Raw genomic sequence first — 24,280 nt, 5'->3', positions numbered from 1 at the left:
CGTGCTCTATAACCACAGATATGTCAGAATACTTATTTTAAATTTCCAATTCATTTTTGAAAATTTTTATCTTTAAATTGCAGGATGTTCAAATATTCAGGCAAACTCCCAAAAGTAAATGATTTGAAAAGAAAATAAACCTTGTACATTTATGAAGGTTACTCTTGCATCCCTCAATTCAGTGTATAAGAATAACAAAATCCTCGGTTACTCTGTGTGTTTAAATATGCATACATATAACAATTTTTTCAGTTAATTTAAAAACTTTTTCTTCAAATAAAGATTACATGAATTTTCTAAAAAAATATGTTTGATGCCAGGACCTACTGAATAAATAAGAATACCAACAGTTACTTTACATAAATGTCTTTCTTCATGAAGGATGCCAAAAGGACCACCACTTTCGAAGTTCAGATACACTTCAGGTTCTATTCCTTTCTGAAGAGTTAACTTTACTACTTCAGAACTACATTTGAGAGCTGCACTGCTTCTACAAAAAAGGCAGAGTGAAGGTAGATCAGGTACTTCTATATGCCATCTTTCATAACACAAGAACCAAAAGGGATAATGAAAAAATCCAAAAAATGGCAAATTTAACACAGATAAAAAAGGAAATGCCCTATGGAACTCATTTCCACAAGATCTCATTAAAACCAATAGCTTAGCAAGATTACAAATAGGATTGGAGAATTATATGGAAAATGACATCCTGAGTTACAAAAGTAAGGATTTCTTAAATAAGAGTTTTGAAGAGATATAAAAGCTGATGCTTCAGGGCATAACAACATTCAACTAAATGGTCATTAAGAAAAAACTTTCCTTTAGGGCTTTTATGTGTTTGTTTTGTCCCTCCACTCACTCACAAGTGACTATTGCAGGGTTTCTTGCACGATCTACCTCTGAAACAGCTGATACTAGCCTCTGTTGGAGTCACGATACTGAACCATATGTCTGATCCATTGATGTCAATAGGGCTGCCATCCATGCAATAAATACAGGTATATATAATTGGAGAACAGCAAATGTTAGGAATTGCACCATGCTTTAATACAATAACAAACAGGAATCTACCCCAGAATGTTTAATTGAAACAACAGTGAACATACTACTCAAACATGTTCCACTTACTCTATTGCAGAGCAATAAGGAGAAAGTTAGAAGTAATTCACAACCATGCATATGTCTGACATATAACATTGTCAAAACCTGGTTCTGCTGTCTGACAGATTGCTCTTTGTAAGGGAAACCCTGTCAGCTGAACATACTCAGCTATGATCCAATGCAGTTTTCGAGGTTAAGTGACTCAGCAAAAATGTAACCATCTCCCTATTTTCTTTTCCTCCTAGTCAAGCACTGATTAACAAAATTAGACAGTGTGTTTGTGTAACGTAGGTGTGCGCACATGCACACTGGGGAGAGGAAGGGGAAGCTGCTAATGCAAAAGCTATCATACCTCTTTTTAAACTTGAACAAAATGCATGGAAATCTAGGGAGAAAATCTGATAAGGCTAGTAATACAGATTATTTACAAAGCATACTGCCCACACTTGGGTGTTTTTTTTCCCTCTCACAGCTATGTAAATGATATGAGCATGTTACATAAACAGCACTAGGAATGCTGTCAGTTTTAATAAGAAAGTACAGGCCATAATAAATCTGGTCAAACTACTATGTCTCTTAGTAATTTTATATGATAAAATATCTTCCGGTACACTATGCTGTAAAAGATATTTATGAAACTATCAGAAGAGCACAGTCTGAGCATTTGGAAACGATAGTGTGACATGATTTAATAACGTACAAAAACTAAAGTATAACAAAATTAAGCACTGTGGTCCAAATTCATTGCTGTTATAATCCACTGTTCTCCAGAGGGATTATACCAGTGATGAATTTGGTCCAATATCTGTTTAGGGTTTAACATATATTAACTGAATTACTCAAGTAACATACGCAGAGCTCAGTTAAAAAAATTCCTTCATGCATGCAACTACTACAAGTGAAAAACAAAACCTAATTCATTATAAATCATATATTTTAACTCAGAGGATAGAACAGGGGTCGGCAACCTTTCAGAAGTGGTGTGCTGATTCTTCATTTATACACTCTAATTTAAGGCTTTGCGTGCCAGCAATACATTTTAACATTTTTAGAAGGTCTCTCTATAAGTCTATATATAACCAAACTACTGTTATATGTAAAGTAAACAAGGTTTTCAAAATGTTTCAGAAGCTTTATTTAAAATTAAATTAAAATGCAGATCTTATCAGTTTAGTGTGATCCTTGCCCTTGCTTTTCCTTGCTGAGTTTTCCAATGTCTGGCATGTATTTGGATACTTTAAGCTGAACACAGGCTTCTGAGTGATCAGTTGTTAACCGGCTCCAAGAGGCACAGAGGACAGATTTCATGTGTGAGAATACCTGTTCACACAGGTATGTGGATCCAAATGCTGAAAGCATTGCAAATGCAATTTTCTTCAAACAGTTAAATTTCACTGGCAGGGACAACCAGCAGGTCAGAATAGAGGCCCTATGATCCCTCTCGGTAGCTTCAAGTGCGCTTTGCAGATCCACAAACTTTGATGTCCACAATTCTGAGCTTTTTAACTGAATGAGTTGCATTTCAAAATCTTCAACACCCATCCACTGAAATACAGGCACATCCAAGTCGCTTTCGTTGAACTTTTCAGGTTTAATTAGAAAAGAAAGCATTGGACCAAATTGCTGGAAATCTTGAAATCTGTCAGAAAATTCTGATTCTAGTTCTTGCATGTACTTTCCAATCTCATCGACATTAACAGCGCAACATGTTGATAGCTCTTTTATGAGTTGGAAGTAGAGGAAAGTAGAAGTTTGAATAACCCTGGAAAAAACTGCTAGTTTCACAACAAATGCTTTCCAGGCTTCATAAAGATCCAGAACCCTGCACCCTGGAGACAGAGGTTGAGTTCGTTTAGGTGAGCGGTGATATCAGTTAGAAACATGAGCTTACACTGCCATTTGTCATCTTCCAGTTCGGGGTAGTTTTGTTCTTTTTCTGACAAAAAGGCCTTGATTGCATAAAAACAGTTTACAAAGCACACCAAAACCTTGCCAAGACTTAGCCACTGAATGTTGCTGTGACATGGGATGTCGTTATAAGCACTGTCCATCTCTTTTAGCAGTGCTTGAAATTGTCGGTGAGTCAAAGCAGATCAAGCAACAAGGAAATTCACAATTTGCACCACTATATTCATCACATTATTAAGCTCTGAATTAGAAATTTTAGCATACAGGTTTTCTTGATGGATGATATAGTGAAATTTACTATCGGACAGCCAATTTGATCTTCAGACCAGCAGCAGGCTGAGCAGGGCCAGAGGCCTGGACCCTGTCTGGGAGGGGGCCTGAACTCCAACCAGAAGCAAGGTGAGCGGGGCTGCAGCTGGGGACCCCTGCTGGCAAGGGGCCAGCAGCCAAACCCCAGAACTGCGACTGAGCGGCTCAGCCCACCGCCGCTCTGGAGTTTCGGCCGCTGGCTCCTGTTAGCCGGGGTCTCAGCTCACTGCCAGCCTGGGGTTCCTTCACCCAGGCCAGCAGCAGGTGCTGAGTGGGACCAGCGGGGGGACCCCAGAGCGGCGGCAGGCTGAACGGCTCAGCCTGCCCCCATTCTGGGCTTCCGGCCCCCGGATCCTGGCAGCCGGAGTCTCAGCCCGCTGCCAGCCTGGGGTTCCTTCACCCAGGCCAGCAGCAGGTGCTGAGTGGGACCAGCGGGGGACCCCGGCTGGCAGGAGCTGGCGACAGAAACCCCAGAGTGGCAGCGGCTCTGCCCACTGCCACGTGCCATCAAAAATCAGCTCACGTGCCACCTTTGGCATGCGTGCTGTAGGTTGCCAACCCCTGGGATAGAACAAGAAAGCATGATGGGAGAAATGCCAGGGAAATCCCACAGTCATGGAGCCTTAATCTCTGGCAGGAAGAAGTGCCCTTTTTAATTAGTAAAGGGAACAAGCATAGGGAACCCAGCTAGAAGGTGCAATGATCTGTATTCATTACCAATTTTTGCCATCCCACAGGATCAAAGAGTGGACTCACAGAGCTCAACAGGGACAGGATTAAGCCAAAAATCAATTTTAAAAACTGTAGCCAACAAATGAAGAAATCCACTATCAAAGTATATGGCAATTCTCAGCACCCAGGCACTGCAATGAGTCACGTGCCAGAAAACCCATGGCCAGCAGTGGGAATGGGGAAAGATGTCAGCCAGTATTGTGTGTCACAATAACTCTGTGGGGAAGCTGTCCTGCAGGTCCTTAATTGCAGGAATCAAGAGGTACATTCTGGGTTAAGGTCTGGGGTTCGTGATGGCTATATGTCTATTCATATTCATCTCCACATGCAGCTGTGTGCACATATTTTTCCTCTAAGCAAGTCACAGGGGTAAACTGGTCTGCTAGGATGAAGATTTAGAACACACAGTTCCTTTACATCATACTTGAGAGATTGTTATACCAATTTCCTTGAATTGGTCAGAATTTGGTCCCAGATCTAAGTCTAAATAGCTCTTTGATTTTATAATAAATAAGCAAATAGAGAAATCTAACAGAGAAAACAATATCAAGTGATAATGCCATGGGCTAATGGAAAAACACTCAAATACTGGAAAAAATATAGCAAACCAAATTAAAAATAAAACACCACAACAAACAAACAAACAATCAGGTACACAGGTAAAGCATTACTGTCAGTGTTCACGTTAACATCAAGACAGACTATATATGAGTAAAATAAATGTCTGCCATATTAGAATTCATGAGAGATTATTAAGCCTACCCATGACTTTATCTGAGTTTTCATTTCAAAGAAGGGTGTTTAATGAATATCTTGTTTCCCACTAACTTTATGCAATCTTCCACCATAGTGTGCTGCCACCTTTTCATGTGATAGCCACACGCATCATATTTAGTCATGTTGAAAATGAGATTTGTGAGAGATTTCTCCTTGTTTATAATTAATTTAGCTGCTAATATTATCAGTAAATCTACTAGAGTTTCCTCGATCACTCCTAGGTAAGTTTGTAATCCTTTGCTCACAAGGATTAAACAATGAAGAATGTAGAAATCTAAGTGTATATGTGTTTGGATTAATTTTACTATTTGTATCTAGAACAACCTAACCAACAGACAGCTAAACAGTCAGGGGCAAATTTATCAATGCCGTAACTACATTGAAAGCTAATGATGTACCAGGAATGAATCTGAATACTTATGCATAAGTATCCACTTATCAGATTCAAAATTCTAGCAAACATCTAAATTCTTTAGACCAGCCAATAGTCTCACCGCCTTACATGGTATTAAGTAAAAAGACTAATACTACAGCAGATTCTAAACCTTGTAAAGGCCACCTACAATCAGGGGTGACCCTAGACTAGCTGCCAGCAACTGGCACGTTAAGAGAAGCTCGCAATCGGCTCTCCCACCCCCAAACCTCAAGGGAAGATCTAGGCTGAGGTTTTTGGTAAACTGGGAAACATTTTGGCCCATTTTTCCTTTTAATGTTTTTTAAGCGTTTTTTTTTTTTTTTTTTTAAAGAGAGGCTTAATTATTCGGTTTGCCTGTCTGTCTGTCAAACCAATGTTTCTGAGATCAGATAAAATAGAGACAAAAAGCTTTCAGAATAGATTTGTACATGACAGTTAGATGATATTTTAGTCCAATTTCAAATAAAAATGCATTAAAAATGTTAATTATAATTTTTTATTATTACAAATCCAAAATCATCCATTATGCTATCCTGCTTTAACTGCCATTACCACCACATCCAATATAGAAAGAAATAAGAAAACTCTTTAATGAACTTTAACCTGTATTTACAAAACACTTTGGGCTCTTAAAATATGACTTTTCTTGCTTTAAGTTTTGAAAATTCAGTCACTAGTTCTTTTAGATCCAGTTTTCCAGCTATTTCATGCTCTAGTGACATTGTGGCAAGTCCAACAAGTCTCTCTTGCACCATTGTTGAACACAATATGCTTTCATCAATTTTAACTTTGAAAAGCTACGTTCCCCACTAGCTATGGAAACTGGCAAAGTTAAAAGAACGCGTAGAGCTATAAAAATGTTTGGAAAACTGTCTGAGTTTATTTTCACAAACAAACTTCAGTACTTCTTCAGGAGCGGAATGTTTCTTAAGTCATCTTCAAAAAGCCTGAAGCTCACTACACAAATCTGTAGCATCAATGTCTTTTGAATTTTCATTAGTCAATGCTGACTCCAGTTTTATACAAAATTCTCTTATCTGTTTTGCTGTTTTCTTTTGCAAGCTGTGGATACCATATAGAAAGCCAAATACTGACTCTAGCTGCTGCATCTGTTGAAATCTTTCGTCAACCAAGTGAATAACAGTATCAAGGACTGCGAAGTAGAAATTCACTTTTAACCTTTGATTTGGGTTCTGAATGGGTGTGTCTCATCCTTCATATGAAAACTGCTGTTTCTTTTGCTGAATGTGAACTGGCTCTGGTTCAAATTTTATTGGAAAGTCTATTTCTTCAGCAAGCTCGAGAGAATCTACCAGTGTTCTTTTGAACCCTTCATCACTTCTGAATTCCTCCAGAATATTTTTAGTTTGCTGCAGTTTTTGAATAGCAGAATGTATGTTCAGGTTCTTTTCCTGAAGCTGCTTACTAGTGAGGTTAATCTCAAAAAAGATATTATACCACAAAATGAGTGAAGTCACAAATTTGAACTCGGAAAGGCCATTTGCAAGAGCTTCTGCATCTGAGCGTGCCGTATTGCCAGATGATCCAGTAAAGGCAGCATCATCAGAAATTTCAATTAGGGCATCATAAATGTTTCCAAGTTCATAGCAAAGAGGCTTCAAAGCATCAGTGCGACTCTCCCATCTTGTCTGACTACGTGGTTTCACAGTTCGAGAATTCACATGGCGAGTCAGAATCTCCCAACGGCATGTTGAGCCTGAGAAAAACACATAAACACATTGCCTCCAAACAGCATCTAGCAGCATCATTGACAACCAAATTCAGAGAATGCACACTGCAAGGAACAAAAAAGGCCCTAGAATTGATTTCCATCATTCTCCTTTGCACACCATTGTCTTTATCCTGCATATTACTCCCATTATCATAGCCTTGGCCACGTAAGTTTTCAACAGATAATGACACTGTTTCAAGCTCTTGTAGAATAGTTTCAGTCATAAATGCTCCAGTCGTCTCCTTCAGTGGTACGAAACCCAAAAAATGTTCCTTTATGAGCACTTCAACATTATCTTCATCTGCAGACTTTTCCATATCCACAAAACAAATGATCGTCATTTGTTCAACATGATTCACATCTGGTGTACAGTCCAGTATTATTGAAAAGTATTTTGCAGAATAGGCAGCTTCTACAATTTTCTTTTTAATGGCATTTGCTAGGATTTGAATCAGTTCATTCTGCATATTTGTTCCTAAGTAATGAGCCTGTTTTTCATAATCAGTTATTTTACGTAGATGCTCCTTCATGACTGGATCAAACAAAGCTAGGTATTCAACAAATTTTAAAAAAGTTTCCATTACCTGGAGTGTATAATTTTTCATTTCTACCACGGCTGCGGAATGCTAAATTTTGTCCACAGAGAACACTCACTAAAGCAATCAGACGCTCTAATATTTGTTGCCAATATTCTTCTTTTTCCTTGATCACATGTAAATTTTCTTCATCCATAGTTTTTCCTTTTTTCAATCATAATTCAAGTTCTTTCCAATTTTGAAAACATTCCAAATGTTCTGTACTTCTTTCATGTGAAGAGAGAACTGAAGATCTGTTTTTCCAGTCCTTCAAACCATTTTCAGTAAGTGATGTACCAATTGCCTGATTTCTAAACAACTTGCAGCAAAAGCAAAACACAGAGTCTTTCGACACTGAGTATTGTAACCAGTTTCAATGAATTTCTTCCCCATTAATGAGTTTCCTCTTGTAATGCTGAGCAGAAAATTTTCTTTTATTTCCATCCTTAGGGAAGGGAAATTCATGAACTTGTTCGGGTCCACATTTCATGAGAATTTGCTGCACACTGTCATCATATCTGGGCCATGAAGCTGGGTCCCCATACTGTAACTTGTTTGTAACTTTCTCATCCTTTCTTCCTTCTATTTCATTTACTTCAATTTCTGCATGTGTCTCTGAAGGTGAATAAATTTTCTCCATTCCATATCAATCTGATGCTGTGAGCTGCCTTCATCTAGAAGTAAGTTTCCATCATCTTGGGTTTCCAAACTGATTTTTTGTGGATGTGAGCTACCCTCATCTCGAAGTAATATACCTTCATCTGGATGCTGTGAACTGCGTCCATCTTTATTTTGATTAAAGAGAAGATATTTCAGGAAGGATCCCTGCTGTTTTGCTTGATCCTTTTCCTCCTCAGCCTTTCGTTTATGATACTCAGCTCCTGAGGGTTTTCTTTTTCCTCTTTCTACCATGGGGCATTTGAATATTGTTTTGTACTGTGCTCCCGACTGCAAGCATTATCGCATTAAGGATGGCTGACACACCCACCATATGACTGGCAATTTAAACCACATTGCAGCCATCCCAACATGTCTTTTCACCGCTTAAAGGTTCAATGATTAGTAACATACACTCACTTACCTATTAAAACAGTTAGTTACAGCATTTACATGGAAACAAAATTACCTTTTTCCCACGTTATAACCTGCCACTGGTTGTTTGGAAAATAATCCTCTTCCTTATGGTTACCCGCTTGGAGTGGGATGTCATTACTTTCGTAGTCTATTAAGCGTTAAATGCTGTTACTTTTCTTTTATGGACCTTATTTATTACATGTTAACCAGTTGTAACAAAGAAATGTTCATAATCATACAGCCCAATAACAACGTTAAGGTTTAATAACACTTAAAGATACTCAAATTTTGGATTTATAATGCTGAAAGATGTTATTCTTTGGCACCAAGAACACAATTTTCCACAGTATTCACTTGATTCTTAACCATCTACCTGCGACATGTGTTAAAATGACCGTTTGACATGTATCAACTTGCAAAATCTCTGCTGTACAAGAATTTCTGGCTATGCAACCTTGATGTATATTCTAGTTAGGTGTCACTAGCATTGCATCCGCTGGTGGATGTGTTTCATTGTGGCTGAGTTATTGATTTTCAAAATTGCGGAGTGGGTCATCTTGACCCTACATCGCAAATTGAAAAAAGTTTGCTAAAATATTATATATTTTTGCAGCAAATAAAAGATTTGACATATTAATAAATTCTCAGAAATGTAGAGAAATGAATTATAATTCATATTCCCTTGGTACGTGCATAGGAACTGAAATAATGACATCTTCATTATTTTATTTGTATTTTTTTCCATTTGATTTTTTCCCTCAAATTTGGCGCCCCATTTAACTTGAGAGCCTAGGCGACCGCCTAGTTCGCCTATATGGACGGGCTGCCCCTGCCCACAATTCCTACTAATGCTCTTGTATTTCCACAAACCAGTCATTTTCCCATCTTTGTTTCCCAAACATCCACAGACTTGTTGCTATTGTTTACTATTAAAGTTGTATGAATGGGTGCTGCTTTGTGTTCTTGCTCTTCATAATCATTACAATGATTTTCAAAATCTGATGGATCACAGATAGCTGAAGCCAACAAAAAGGATTTTAAAAATGTAATCACTTAAAGATAATTGAAACAAAGGTGTTGTACGTAGACTCTGCTGACTAATCCATATAAAATAATTTAGCCTTTTCACAAATTGTCTACAATTTATATTAATATTCAAACAAATATTTCTCTATGGATTTTTGTTTTGTTTTTGCAGTGCTCCTGCAGCTTGGATTACGTGTAGTGAAAAACTGTATTCTTCTGTTAAATCACCAAAGGAAAAGAATCTGTGTTTAAGCCAATTTACTCAAGATCAAGAAACATTACTTTCAGTTCAGGTTTGAGCAGTTAAGGATTGTTTATTTGTTTTTCTTTTAAATTTTAATTATTTTCCTTTAACTCCAAAAGGTCCATTTGTCCGAAATGTCATCAATGCCAGACTAGATTTTAGTTTCTGAGAAGACACAATGCAGGCTGGATTTAGACAAAGTAAAGGTACAGCGGTTTCTTCTAGCCCTACTCAATGAAGAATTATGTTATTCCCACAATTTTAATGGTTGCTAGTTCACCCACACAAAATTAACCAATCACTGTTATTTAAACAAATATGTTAAAGGAGGCGGGGAAGAGGAAAAACAAACTTTGCAGACCAAATTCCTCACAAAAGATTTCTAGCTCATTATAAATCACTCTATAAAGAGCATATACATAGCCACATGTGTGTACATATGTACAGGGATATAAAGACAGGTGTCAAAAATGAATGCCAAAAGCCAAAACATTAAGTTTATCAATATGAAACATGATTTCCTGCTGAACTTACTATAAAAGATAAAGGGTATTTATTTCCTTTAAAAATGATTTCATATTGGTAAGATTGTTTTCCTTGGGAGCGGAGGATGTTCAAGATACCATATATAATTTTTATAACTCCATTTGTGGGATAGGGTGTCACATCACGGGGAATTTAAAAAGACAAGCTCAATTTCTTGCACACAAGCTAGCACAGAGGGGCAGGAAGAAGAGGCAGTACCGTATACCACTCTGAACTGACTTCCAGTACTGACTCAGGAGCAGCACTGACTCAACCATCTGACATAGGGGAATGTAAAGGGAAACTGAGAGCAATCCTTGAACTCCAGTAAGAGCTCTGAGCTGAACACATAGGGAGGGCAGAGAAAGAAAACCAGAAAAATTTTACTGGATCTATGACCACCTAGGAAGTTTACAGATGTGACTGCACATGGCTGTCAGAATTCCATGGTGACATTAGGAAGAGAGCTCTGATCCTCCTGCTCCAAAGGCACTGGCCTTTATTATTAAGTAGTTCAAGGAAAGTCTTCATTTATTGTGGAGAGCTTATGTCAGACAGCTGAGCAGTTTTGATTCTATCCAATATTAATGCATCTACGCCAGCCTTCTCATTACAATCTCCGTGCTATTTTTTAAACAACTTAAGTAGACCCAATCTATATTTCCATCTTTCTCAGCAAACACACACTGTATTCATAGTTGGGCCTTTTTTAAAAGCACATATATTTAAGATCTCATTGAAGTTGGCAATTAACAAGTTTCACACAGTTAAAGGCCATGAGTTCCATTCCCTTCTCTTACTGATGAGAGCTTGCAATTGTCTAATAACCTACAGTTTAGGATCTATTGGTCTAGAGAAGTGATAAAATTAAAACGAAACAAACTGTATGGACTCAAATCACCTTGTCTTGCGTTAAGTGATCGAAATAACCTGTGGTTTGAAACACAAATCATATTAAAATGCATGTCCATTGTAAAATGTAACTGGTTAGGAAAAAATATCCAACAAGTTACTGTACATCTAGGTTTCAGAGTAACAGCCATGTTAGTCTGTATTCGCAAAAAGAAAAGGAGTACTTGTGGCATCTTAGAGACTAACCAGTTTATTTGAGCATAAGCTTTCGTGAGCTACAGCTCACTTCATCGGATGCATACTGTGGAAAGTGTAGAAGATCTTTTTATACACACAAAGCATGAAAAAATACCTCCCCCCACCCCACTCTCCTGCTGGTAATAGCTTATCTAAAGTGATCACTCTCCTTACAATGTGTATGATAATCAAGTTGGACCATTTCCAGCACAAATCCAGGTTTTCTCTCCCCCTCCCCCCCCCACACAAACCCACTCTCCTGTTGGTAATAGCTTATCTAAAGTGACCACTCTCCTTACAATGTGCACTGTACATCTACTCATTCCTCATCCCGCATGTGGTTATACAAAATTCACCAGTCTACATTCATTCACACAGAATCATAGCAGAAAGGTCTTGAAAAAGACCATCTGTGTCATCTAGTCCATCCTTTGAACTAGTGCAGGAATGACCTCTACACTGCCGTTGAGTGTTTCATCTAGAGTACTCTTGAACACCTGGAGTGATGATGCCTCAATCACATCCATTGGCAAGAGGCTCCATTGTCTAATTGACCTCACATGTTAGAAAGTTTCCTCTTTTTAGTTTTACGTCATTACTTCCTGTTATACCTCCCATAACCACCTTAAATAATTCCTCTTCCTCCTCCTCTCATGCTACTTCTTCTAAGCATTGGTTACCCTTTTGTCAGGTTGTATAAAGCAAGTTCCTTAAAATTCTCTTTGAAGGTCATGCTATCCAATCTTTTTATCATTTTTGTCACCCTACTTTGAATTCTCTCCGGCTGATAGATGCCTTTATGTAGTGAAGAGCCCTCAGCTCTAAAAAATAGCCTGTTCAAATTTACTTCCTTTAAGAGGAAAGCCAAGGACCAATCACACAGCCCTAGTAGCAGGCTGGACTCCTGACCTCTCCACCAGTGACCTCTCCTTTCCCAACCCAGACTGCAGAGGCTGAGATAGCCCTTGTGGCCCTGCCTGCCAGTGGATGAGCCAAAGGAAAGAACAACCAGGTAATGGATCGCCTGGCTCCTTTCCCTCCCTCCCTGTGCACTGGTTCCTTTTCCTCTATGTGCCCATCCCCCTAATGCAGCCCAACTTTTGTACATTAACTGTGCAACAGTCCCAGTCCCACTGTTAGAGGGAGTTCTGCATGTGTAGAAGAGGGCATTTGCCCCTTAATGATTGAAGTTCATGTACTATTTCTCCAAAAGGAAGCTCACTGCACTCACACTAGGTTTGCTTCAACACCCAAAGTGAGCTTGTAGTGCAATATCTGCAGATGATGACATTTATAAAACATTTTAGGGGTCAAGCAACACTACATTCAGTTGTCTACAAAGACTTTCAATGCACATTTTCCTCACTGCCCCAGAAGAGGTTTCTCTCTCTCTCTCTCTAGTACAACAGTCTCAGCAGAAAATAAAGCTTGAGAAGCTATGAGCATGGACTATCACATAACCTATAAGCAGTGAGCACAGACTGTCACAGAACCGGACGTTACGGATACTAAGCCAATAGAGGAGAAATGATGTCTAAAACAATGAGAGATAAGCCCGAAACAAAACCCTACAACTGCACACCTCTGAGCTTTGGGAATTTCGGAACCCTGACCTGGATGTGAATTCCTAAGTTGGTCCCTCTCTCTATAAATCTAGATGCCTGATCTAAACACCCCTGAACTTCGGATAGGAGGTGACTAGGTCTGAAATCTAGATCCACTTTTTTTAGATCAGGGCCATCTCTAAAGAAAATGAAGAATCTCTCTCTTTTTGCACTGATTAACAGGCAGAGTACTATCTGCTGATTTCAACTAGTAGTCATTGAACAGTCTCAAGATACTGGATGAGAATATGTCTCTTACAATAAAAGAAGTTTCATTAAAATATCTTAACTTTTGTTTGAGTGTGTCTGTGCTCAAGCATTATCCTGCATTCAATCAGGACTTTATTAGTATCCTCATTGATGTTAACAGAGGTAGTTGGGAATTTTTCAGTGAAATATTTTTTCAGTCCTTGAAAATTTTTCCAGGAGAGGAAAACTGTTTCCCATTGTTTATAGATATGAGTCCTTCTATATGTGTAATTTGGTAACTGTAGGTTTCTTGCCTTCATACTAGTTTCCTCCTCCTTCTGTATGCTTTGAACACCTATCTCTGTAAATTAAATAAAAAACAATTGATCCGAAAGTTGCAACTCAACACTCTATATTGTATTGTGTACAATCTGTATTTATGCCTTACATGATTATAGAAGTACACAGCTCCACAGAGTCATATAGACAATAGAAATGTAAGAGACATATTGAGTCCCATTTAAGTTCATTCCCTGCCAATGCAGGGTTCTCCCCTAAAGCATATACTCAAATATCTCAAGCCTTTGGGGAGTTGATTTTTATTATTTAAATATTCTTTCGTAAAGCTTTTCTGAATCAATCAAGATTCAATAAAAGAAGATTGTCCAAAAAATTACTTCTCATTTCTGCCCACGGTTATACTCCTGCAGGGATCTGGACAAATACCAGGATCATTATCCCTAATACGTATAATACCATACTGCTTTCAGAGGGGCTGAGTGGTAAAGTGGTTTAATGCATTATTCAAAGTCTAGAGACCTGCAGGGCTATTGTCCTGTCAGTATAACTCTTATTAGCATTTCTGGGAATTATGAGTATTGAAAGGAGACAGACTTTATATCTGGCTGAGATTAGAGTGATTTGTAAATGCTGGTCTCAGTTTAGTACCAGTTTCGGACATTTCATTTGAACAGATCTGAATACCAACCCAAAATTCTCTTTCATGGTGGGCCTCCAATGAAAAAACAGACAGGGACTACTAGCTGAGCTGAGCATAGCTTTCTGTAAACTCTTCGGGCTGAATTATGACCTCATGTGCTTATGCATAACGCTAATTGCAGTCACTGAGACTTTCATGTGCATATCTGAGGACAGAATTTGACTCTTTATCTTGACCTTCCCATGGTCTTAGCCTGCCTTATTCATCAGCACTAAAATTAACCATGTTCATCAAAAAATAATTACACATTATCACAGTTTAACATAAAATGAAAGGTTTATTAATGCTGATATGAGCCAAGAAAACTACCAAACAATGACTGTATTAATTCAATTTAAAATGATTTTATTTTTTAATATAGCAGGCTTTCATGTAGCAACACGCTGACAACTGGAAATAGGCCTTACATGTTTGAATTTCACAGTTCAGTTCTCTGGTGAATTAAAGCAAAAGGGTACAACATTTAAGGCCAAATTCTTAGCTAGTGTAGATCAGTAAAACTATGCTAAGTTACATCTGCTGAGGATCTGACCTTAGATTTCAGGCTCTTCAGCACAGTAAGCAATCCAAAGTCATTCTTTACCTCATACTGGAAAAACGTGCAGAAAATAATTAATGTCAAAACAGTAGCCCTTGGCACAGTGTTAATTACATCTTTACCTAACAGCTACATGTTGTTCCTAATTAATTTCTCTGATCTCAAGAAACCATAAAGAAATAAAGCAACTGTATTTGTAGTAAAAATACTGTGATTCCACTGCCACACTGAGAGCACATTCTAGAGACGTTTGTAGTAGAGACATGAACAGCATAATTCCTTTTAGCAAGGATTTGGGAATTTCCTCAGTAAAGTTGACAGTCACCGATAAATATAGCTGCTTTTCTAGGATAGTGTATTGGTCTTTCAATTCACTTGCAGTATTTAGGTAATCAAAAGTATGTTACAACCATTTTCCTGAAACGGGACATCAACTAAGATATTTAGTAACAAACTAACACATGTAGGTCCACATTTTCAAGATGTGCCAGTTTGGAAGATTTGGTCCCTACTGTATAAAATATCATGCATGTTTTTCTACTGCACAATTCTAAAAAGAACAATGCACTGACCTCATTGATGAAAGTTTGGGCTCCCCTGGGGCTTAGAAGTAAGATTGCTCTTCGTAATGTGTCACGGTAGCGATTCAACTCTTCAGTTTTCATGGTAGTAAAAAGGCTGGCAAAAACTCTGCTGATGTTTCTGTCCACCTTTTGTAAAGATACATCAAGTCCCAGTCTAGAGGCCTGGTCCAGAAATCCTTGCAGCCCACGAATATCTATAAAATAGGAACAAATTCACAGTCCAAGTGTCAGCTTTTTAAGTTAAGAGCATAGCCCTTACCAAACAAGAAGCAATGGTAATATGTTCCTAATTATTATTATTTATAATTACCATAACACCTAGGAGCCCTAGTCATGGACAAAGACACCATTGTGTTAGGCACTGTACAAACAGCAGAAAATGATAGTCCCTGCCCCAAAGCGCTTACAATCTAAGAATAACACAAGAGACAACAGATGGTTGCAGACAGACAAGACAAGGGAGTACAAGGAAACAATTAGACCATATTGGTCACCATGATAGGCAGTGGTCTGAGCACAATAATCAGCCTGTTGTCAAGTTTTTTGTCAGCATGGTGGAAAAGGAGACTTTAAAGACGGTTTGGAGGAGGATAATGAGGAGGCAATAGCTTTGAATATGTTTGCAGGGAGTTAAGAAGATAGACCTCTTGGCCTTGTTTCTGCTGATATGCATCCCACATTCCTGCTAAATTGCGTGGGAGTTCTCTGTGAACAGCAATGGTAAGATCATGCCCTTTATTGATACTGGAGCAGCCAAAGTTACATCGAGTTACAATAAGATAAATTCTACATATTCAAAACACAAAGTGAAATATTGCAAGCAGCTAAAAATATTGCAGCTCCCATAAAGTCAATGTGAGATGTGCACAGGCATCTGAAAGCAGAATGTGACCCAATGATAACACTTAAATTTCAAATTACATTTGTTAGTCTCTAAGGTGCCACAAGTACTTAAATTTCATTATCTTGTACACTGTCTTTCTTCTGAACACAAGGCTTAACAATAAGAAACAAATGGCATCACAATGAAATAGAAACAGAGTTGACTATTATATTAGTAGTCCACTGTTTACCATAAATGTGTGACCCCTTATCTCTGAGTAATCTCATCCACAAACACAAATTCGTTTTGTTTTAAACATACTTCAATTAAGTTGGTGGAAATGTTGTGAAAACTATTCTAGGTTTTCCATAACAGAAATGGAAAAAAAAAACTAGTTAGCAATAATTAGTTACATCTTACAGATTCTTAGATTCACAGGCAAGAAGAGACCACTATGGTCATCTAGTCTGGCCTCCTGTATAATACAGGCCATTGGTCTCTCAATATATTTCTTCTAGCTGGTCAACAATTTTTTTTAAGTCTAAAAGTCTGACTCAACCTGGATGGAAAATGGTAAGTATTTTCTGTCAAAATTTTCAAAAGAAATGAACTCCCTGCCCCAAACATGGAAATTGTCAATTTTTTCCAATGGAAAAAAAAAAACTTATAGTTTTTGAAACTCGTCAGAAACCATAAGAAATGAAAACTTCCCCAAAATATTTAGTTTATTTTAAAAAGCCATTTATTGTCCTTTTTTAAAAAAAAAAATAAAAATTTTGGACCAGATTTTCTGTTAAGTGACATCTGTTAGCTGATAAAACAGATTCCAAAAGCCCAGTCAATAATCTATCTACTGCTACTGTCAAGGTTCCTCCCCCACTCTGAACTCTAGGGTACAGATGTGGGGACCTGCATGAAAAACCTCCTAAGCTTATCTTTACCAGCTTAGGTCAAAACTTCCCCAAGGTACAAAGTATTCCACCCGTGGTCCTTGGAATGGCCGCTACCACCACCAAACTAATACTGGTTACTGGGGAAGAGCTGTTTGGACGCGTCTTTCCCCCCAAAATACTTCCCAAAACCCTGCACCCCACTTCCTGGACAAGGTTTGGTAAAAAGCCTCACCAATTTACCTAGGTGACTACAGACCCAGACCCTTGGATCTTAAGAACAATGAACAATCCTCCCAACACTTGCACCCCCCCTTTCCTGGGAAATGTTGGATAAAAAGCCTCACCAATTTGCATAGGTGACCACAGACCCAAACCCTTGGATCTGAGAACAATGAAAAAGCATTCAGTTTTTTACAAGAAAACTTTTAATAGAAAATAGAAGTAAATAGAAATAAAGAAATCCCCCCTGTAAAATCAGGATGGTAGATATCTTACAGGGTAATTAGATTAAAAAACATAGAGAACCCCTCTAGGCAAAACCTTAAGTTACAAAAAAGATACACAGACAGAAATAGTTATTCTATTCAGCACAATTCTTTTCTCAGCCATTTAAAGAAATCATAATCTAACACATACCTAGCTAGATTACTTACTAAAAGTTCTAAGACTCCATTCCTGTTCTGTCCCTGGCAAAAGCAGCACACAGACAGACACAGACCCTTTGTTTCTCTCCCTCCTCCCAGCTTTTGAAAGTATCTTGTCTCCTCATTGGTCATTTTGGTCAGGTGCCAGCGAGGTTACCTTTAGCTTCTTAACCCTTTACAGGTGAGAGGAGCTTTCCCCTGGCCAGGAGGAATTTCAAAGGGGTTTACCCTTCCCCTTATATTTATGACACGCCCCCCAAATCTCAGCTAGGGTGAAACACTGGCTGGGATTTCTTCCTGGAGCTCTAGGAAAAACAGAGTTAATAAGACACATGCATCTCTAAATATACTACCAAATACATAAAGACTAACAATATTTTCCACATCTTAAGGACGATTTTAACCAGTTGATTCTGGGAAACTTTCACGGGAGAGTGCATCAGCCACTTTGTTAGAAGCTCCTGAGATGTGTTGGATGTCGAAATCAAACTCTTGGAGAGCTAAACTCCACCGAAGAAGTTTTTTGTTAGTTTCTTTGACGGTGTGAAGCCATTTTAGTGCAGCATGGTCGGTCTGCAGGTGGAAACGCCGTCCCCAAACATATGGGCGTAGCTTTTCCAGAGCGTAGACAATGGCATAACATTCTTTTTCAGTGACTGACCAGTTGCTTTCCCTCTCAGACAGTTTTTTGCTGAGAAACACTACAGGGTGGAATTCTTGATCAGGTCCTTTTTGCATTAAAACTGCTCCCACACCACGCTCGGATGCATCTGTGGTTACTAGGAACGGTTTGTCAAAGTCTGGGGCCCTTAGTACAGGGTCAGACATGAGTGTCGCTTTAAGCTTGTTAAAGGCCTTCTGACACTTTCCGGTCCACTGAACAGCATTTGCTGTTTCTTTTTGGTTAGGTCTGTCAGTGGGGCAGCGATTTGGCTGTAGTGCGGTACAAATCGTCTGTAATAACCGGCCAAGCCTAAGAAGGATTGAACCTGTTTCTTTGACTTTGGGACAGGCCACTTTTGGATAGCATCCACTTTGGCCTGTAGGGGGCTGATAGTTCCTTGACCCACCTGGTGTCCAAGGTAAGTCACTCTGTTTAGGCCTATTTGACACTTCTTAGCCTTAACAGTTAGTCCTGCCTCCCTTATGCGCTCAAGGACTTTTTGTAGATGTTCCAGGTGGTCTACCCAGGAATCCGAAAATATGGCCACATCGTCAAGGTAGGCGACTGCATATTCTCCTAATCCCGCTAGGAGACCATCTACAAGTCTTTGGAAAGTGGCGGGTGCATTTCGCAGCCCGAAAGGGAGTACATTAAATTCATACAGCCCGAGATGTGTGATGAAGGCTGACCTTTCCTTGGCAGATTCATCTAGCGGTACCTGCCAGTACCCCTTTGTTAAGTCCAAGGTAGAGATGAACTGGGCCCGTCCCAGTTTCTCTAACAGTTCATCTGTGCGTGGCATTGGATAGTTGTCTGGGCGAGTTACAGCATTTAGCTTACGGTAGTCCACGCAAAAACGTATTTCCCCATCTGGTTTGGGAACTAGAACCACTGGAGATGCCCATGCACTTTCAGAGGGGCGGATTACACCCATCTGTAACATATCCTGGATCTCCCGTTCTATAGCAGTTTTAGCTTGAGGAGACACCCGGTAAGGTTGGGCCCTAATTGGGTGAGCATTACCTGTGTCAATGGAGTGGTATGCCCGTTCAGTCAGTCCTGGGGTGGCTGAGAACGTTGGCGCGTAGCTAGTGCACAGCTCCTGGATCTGCTGTCGCTGCATACGCCCAAGGGTCATGGAGAGGTTCACCTCTTCCACACCACCAGCACATTTCCCTTCGTAGTAGACACCTTCAGGCCACTCAGCATCATCTTCTCCCTGGGCTGTAAACTGACAAACCTTTAATTCTCTGGAATAAAAGGGCTTTAGAGAATTAATATGGTACACCTTAGGCTTTCGGTTGGAGGTGGGGAATGCTATGAGATAATTAACAGCTCCCAGGCGCTCCTGGACCGTGAATGGCCCTTCCCACGATGCTTCCATTTTATGGGCCTGGAGCGCCCTTAAGACCATGACCTGGTCTCCTACTTTGAAGGAACGCTCTCTGGCATGTTTATCATACCAGGCTTTTTGCTCTTTTTGAGCATCCTGTAAGTTTTCTTTAGCAAGGGCTAAAGAGGTTCGGAGGGTGTTTTGTAGGTTGGTTACAAAGTCCAGAATGTTAGTTCCTGGAGAAGGTGTAAATCCCTCCCATTGCTGCTTCACCAACTGCAATGGCCCCTTAACCTCACGGCCATATACAAGTTCAAATGGGGAAAACCCTAAACTGGGATGTGGTACAGCTCTGTAGGCAAAGAGCAACTGCTGCAACACTAGGTCCCAATCATTGGAGTGCTCATTTACGAATTTACGTATCATGGCCCCCAAAGTTCCATTAAACTTCTCCACCATGCCATTTGTTTGATGGTGGTAAGGAGTGGCAACCAAGTGATTTACCCCATGAGCTTCCCAAAGGTTTTTCATAGTTCCTGCCAGGAAATTAGTCCCTGCATCTGTGAGGATGTCGGAGGGCCAACCTACCCTGGCAAAAATGTCTGCTAGTGCCTGGCACACACTTTTAGCCCTGGTGTTGCTTAGAGCTACTGCTTCCGGCCATCGGGTGGCAAAATCCATGAAAGTCAGTATGTACTGCTTTCCTCTGGCTGTCTTTTTCGGAAAAGGACCCAGAATATCCACAGCTACTCGCTGAAATGGAACTTCAATGATGGGGAGTGGTTGTAGAGGGGCTTTGACCTGGTCTTGGGGTTTTCCCACTCTTTGGCACACCTCACAAGACTGGACATAGGTAGAAACATCCTTGCCCATTCCCTCCCAGTGGAATGACCCCCCCAAACGGTCTTTGGTCCTGTTCACCCCAGCATGGCCACTAGGGTGATCGTGGGCTAAGCTCAAGAGATTGGCCCGGTATTTAGTTGGAACTACCAACTGTCTCTGAGGATGCCAGTCTTCCTGGTGTCCACCAGAAAGAGTTTCCTTGTATAAAAGTCCTCTTTCTACAACAAACCTGGATCGATTAGAAGAGCTGAGAGGCGGTGGGTTGCTCCGTGCCGCTGTCCAAGCTCTCTGGAGGCTTTCATCTGCTTCCTGTTCGGTCTGGAACTGTTCCCTTGATGCTGGAGACATCAGTCCCTCATTGGATTGTGGACCTAGGCTTGGTCCCTCTGGAAGCAATATAGGGGATGGAGCTGTTTCTGTTGACTGTGAACCGCTCTCCGCTGGTGCACTATGTTGGGATTCAGGCTCCGGCTGAGCCTCTTGTGTAGGGTTATCGGCTGCTGCCAGTTCAGGTTCAGTGGGGCCCTCTGGTGTTGAGGTTGCAAGTACTGGATTCAGTGCTGACACAGGGTCTGGTGTTGGTTGTTCGGCTGGTTCCGGTTCTGGGACTGGTTCCGTCTGGGTCTCTGGGACTGGATCCACTACTGCTGTTGCAGACATTGGCCTAAGGTCCAGGTCCATCACCTCTGACTGGGTCCTGATAGCAGTTTCCGGAACAGAGCTAGGCCTCACGGCTTGTTTAGCCTGGCTGCGGGTGACCATTCCCACCCTCTTGGCCTGCTTCACATGATTGGCCAAGTCTTCCCCCAACAGCATGGGGATGGGATAATCATCATAGACTGCAAAAGTCCACATTCCTGACCAGCCCTTGTACTGGACAGGCAACTTGGCTGTAGGCAAATTGAAAGAGTTGGACTTGAAGGGTTGAATCGTCACTTGGATCTCTGGGTTGATTAAATTGGGGTCCACTAAGGAAGCATGGATAGCTGACACTTGTGCTCCGGTGTCCCTCCACGCGGTGACCTTCTTCCCGCCCACACTCACAGTTTCCCTCCGCTCTAAGGGTATCTGGGAAGTATCTGGGCCTGTGGACCTCTGGTGTGATTCCGGTGCAATGAACTGTAATCTGTTGGGGTTCTTGGGGCAGTTGGCCTTTACATGCCCCAGCTCGTTACATTTAAAACATCGTCCAGCTGACGGGTCACTGGGGCGAGGAGGGTTGCTGGAGAACGGGGTGGCAGGACGATAAGGGGTCTGGAGGGTTCTTTGGGAGGTAGGTGGGGCCTTGGGCGGCCCCCGGTAATAGGGTGTGGTCTGGGGTGGTCCCTTCTGGTCTCTGCTCCAACTGCGACCAGTTTTCTTCTTCTCTGCCACCTCCACCCATCTGGCTCCAATCTCTCCTGCCTCGATTACAGTTTTGGGTTTCCCATCTAGGATGTATCTTTCTATTTCCTCAGGAACACCCTCTAAGAATTGTTCCATTTGCATTAGGAAGGGCAAATTTACTGGAGATTCAACACTTGCTCCTGATATCCAGGCATCCCAATGTTTCACAATGTGGTAGGCATGTCGGGTAAATGACATGTCTGGTTTCCACCTTAGGGCTCTGAACCTCCGACGAGACTGCTCGGGTGTTATCCCCATTCTGACTCTCGCCTTGGATTTAAACAGTTCATACTTGTTCATGTGTTCTTTAGGCATTTCAGCTGCCACCTCAGCTAAGGGTCCACTGAGCTGCGGCCTCAGCTCTACCATGTATTGGTCAGTAGAGATGTTGTACCCAAGGCAGGCCCTTTCGAAGTTTTCTAGGAAGGCCTCAGTATCATCGCCTGCCTTGTAGGTGGGGAACTTTCTGGGATGGGAAGTGGTACTTGGAGAAGGATTACTAGGGTTTGTTGGGATATTCTGCTGAGCCTTTATCTTCTCCATCTCCTCCACATACTTCCTCTCTTTTTCCTTCTCCTCCAGTTCTTTGTCCCTCGCTTCCATAGCTCTCCTGTGAGCAGCCGCTTGGTGTTGTTCTGCCTCCCTTTCTTGTTCCTTCTTCAGCCGCATGAGTTCTATCTGTCTTTCATGTTCCCTTTGTCTTTCCTCAGCCTGAAATTTGGCTAATTCCAGCTGTAGTCGAGCTGAGGATTTGGTCATTCTAACCTCTCTGTTTTTAACTAACTTTACACCCGAGGTTTAGAAATAAACAAACAAAACTTGGCTGTAAAATTTTGCTGTGCTGGAATAGAATACCTATTCTCTGATAGTGATTGTCAGCCTACAGAAAAAGACAATTCCCTTGTCTCTGTTCTGGGCCCAACTTAAAGCAAAAAACCTCCAAACTACTTGGAAACCTGCTTACCCAGCCCAAAGAAAAAGCAAATGGGTAGAACACACACCCCCTATTTACTTTTAGGAAGAAAAGAAAAAAAAAAAAAACCTCTGGGTTGGAAGACTGTGAATTTCCCTGCAGGAGTTAAGTACCCTGCCTCCAGGCAAAGAAAACCTGCAATTCACAAGATAATCCCCTTTTGTCTCTGCTTGGCCACAAAGCAGGGAAAACCCAAGATGCTTTCAGTTTCAAAGCTGCTTCAAAGCCACAGGAAAAAAAAATTCCTTTTTAAAATCTGTATTTCTAGTTCAAAAAATCTCAACTGGATCTCAAAATGATTTCAGGTTAATCCCACCACTATGCCACCATGTCAAGGTTCCTCCCCCACTCTGAACTCTAGGGTACAGATGTGGGGACCTGCATGAAAAACCTCCTAAGCTTATCTTTACCAGCTTAGGTCAAAACTTCCCCAAGGTACAAAGTATTCCACCCGTGGTCCTTGGAATGGCCGCTACCACCACCAAACTAATACTGGTTACTGGGGAAGAGCTGTTTGGACGCGTCTTTCCCCCCAAAATACTTCCCAAAACCCTGCACCCCACTTCCTGGACAAGGTTTGGTAAAAAGCCTCACCAATTTACCTAGGTGACTACAGACCCAGACCCTTGGATCTTAAGAACAATGAACAATCCTCCCAACACTTGCACCCCCCCTTTCCTGGGAAATGTTGGATAAAAAGCCTCACCAATTTGCATAGGTGACCACAGACCCAAACCCTTGGATCTGAGAACAATGAAAAAGCATTCAGTTTTTTACAAGAAAACTTTTAATAGAAAATAGAAGTAAATAGAAATAAAGAAATCCCCCCTGTAAAATCAGGATGGTAGATATCTTACAGGGTAATTAGATTAAAAAACATAGAGAACCCCTCTAGGCAAAACCTTAAGTTACAAAAAAGATACACAGACAGAAATAGTTATTCTATTCAGCACAATTCTTTTCTCAGCCATTTAAAGAAATCATAATCTAACACATACCTAGCTAGATTACTTACTAAAAGTTCTAAGACTCCATTCCTGTTCTGTCCCTGGCAAAAGCAGCACACAGACAGACACAGACCCTTTGTTTCTCTCCCTCCTCCCAGCTTTTGAAAGTATCTTGTCTCCTCATTGGTCATTTTGGTCAGGTGCCAGCGAGGTTACCTTTAGCTTCTTAACCCTTTACAGGTGAGAGGAGCTTTCCCCTGGCCAGGAGGAATTTCAAAGGGGTTTACCCTTCCCCTTATATTTATGACAGCTACTGATTGTTGATTTGCAGTGGTTGCCATTTAAAAAGTCA

At 40.6% G+C, this 24,280-nt stretch overlaps 1 protein-coding gene across 1 annotated transcript in view; it reads right to left on the bottom strand.

Moving 5' to 3' along the window:
• Positions 1 to 24,280, bottom strand: part of GRID1 (glutamate ionotropic receptor delta type subunit 1) — an 836,720-nt gene that overhangs the window by 351,819 nt on the left and 460,621 nt on the right. Inside the window, exon 4 of the mRNA XM_077821976.1 lies at positions 15,411 to 15,616. Coding sequence (XP_077678102.1) covers positions 15,411 to 15,616 — 206 coding nt within the window. The remainder of the gene's footprint in view (positions 1 to 15,410; positions 15,617 to 24,280) is intronic.

Source organism: Eretmochelys imbricata, chromosome 7 (genome assembly GCF_965152235.1).
Source record: "Eretmochelys imbricata isolate rEreImb1 chromosome 7, rEreImb1.hap1, whole genome shotgun sequence".
NCBI classification, from domain to species: domain Eukaryota; kingdom Metazoa; phylum Chordata; order Testudines; family Cheloniidae; genus Eretmochelys; species Eretmochelys imbricata.
The sequence above is the reverse complement of the archived record's forward strand: the minus strand, read 5'-3'. Positions and strand labels throughout refer to the sequence as shown.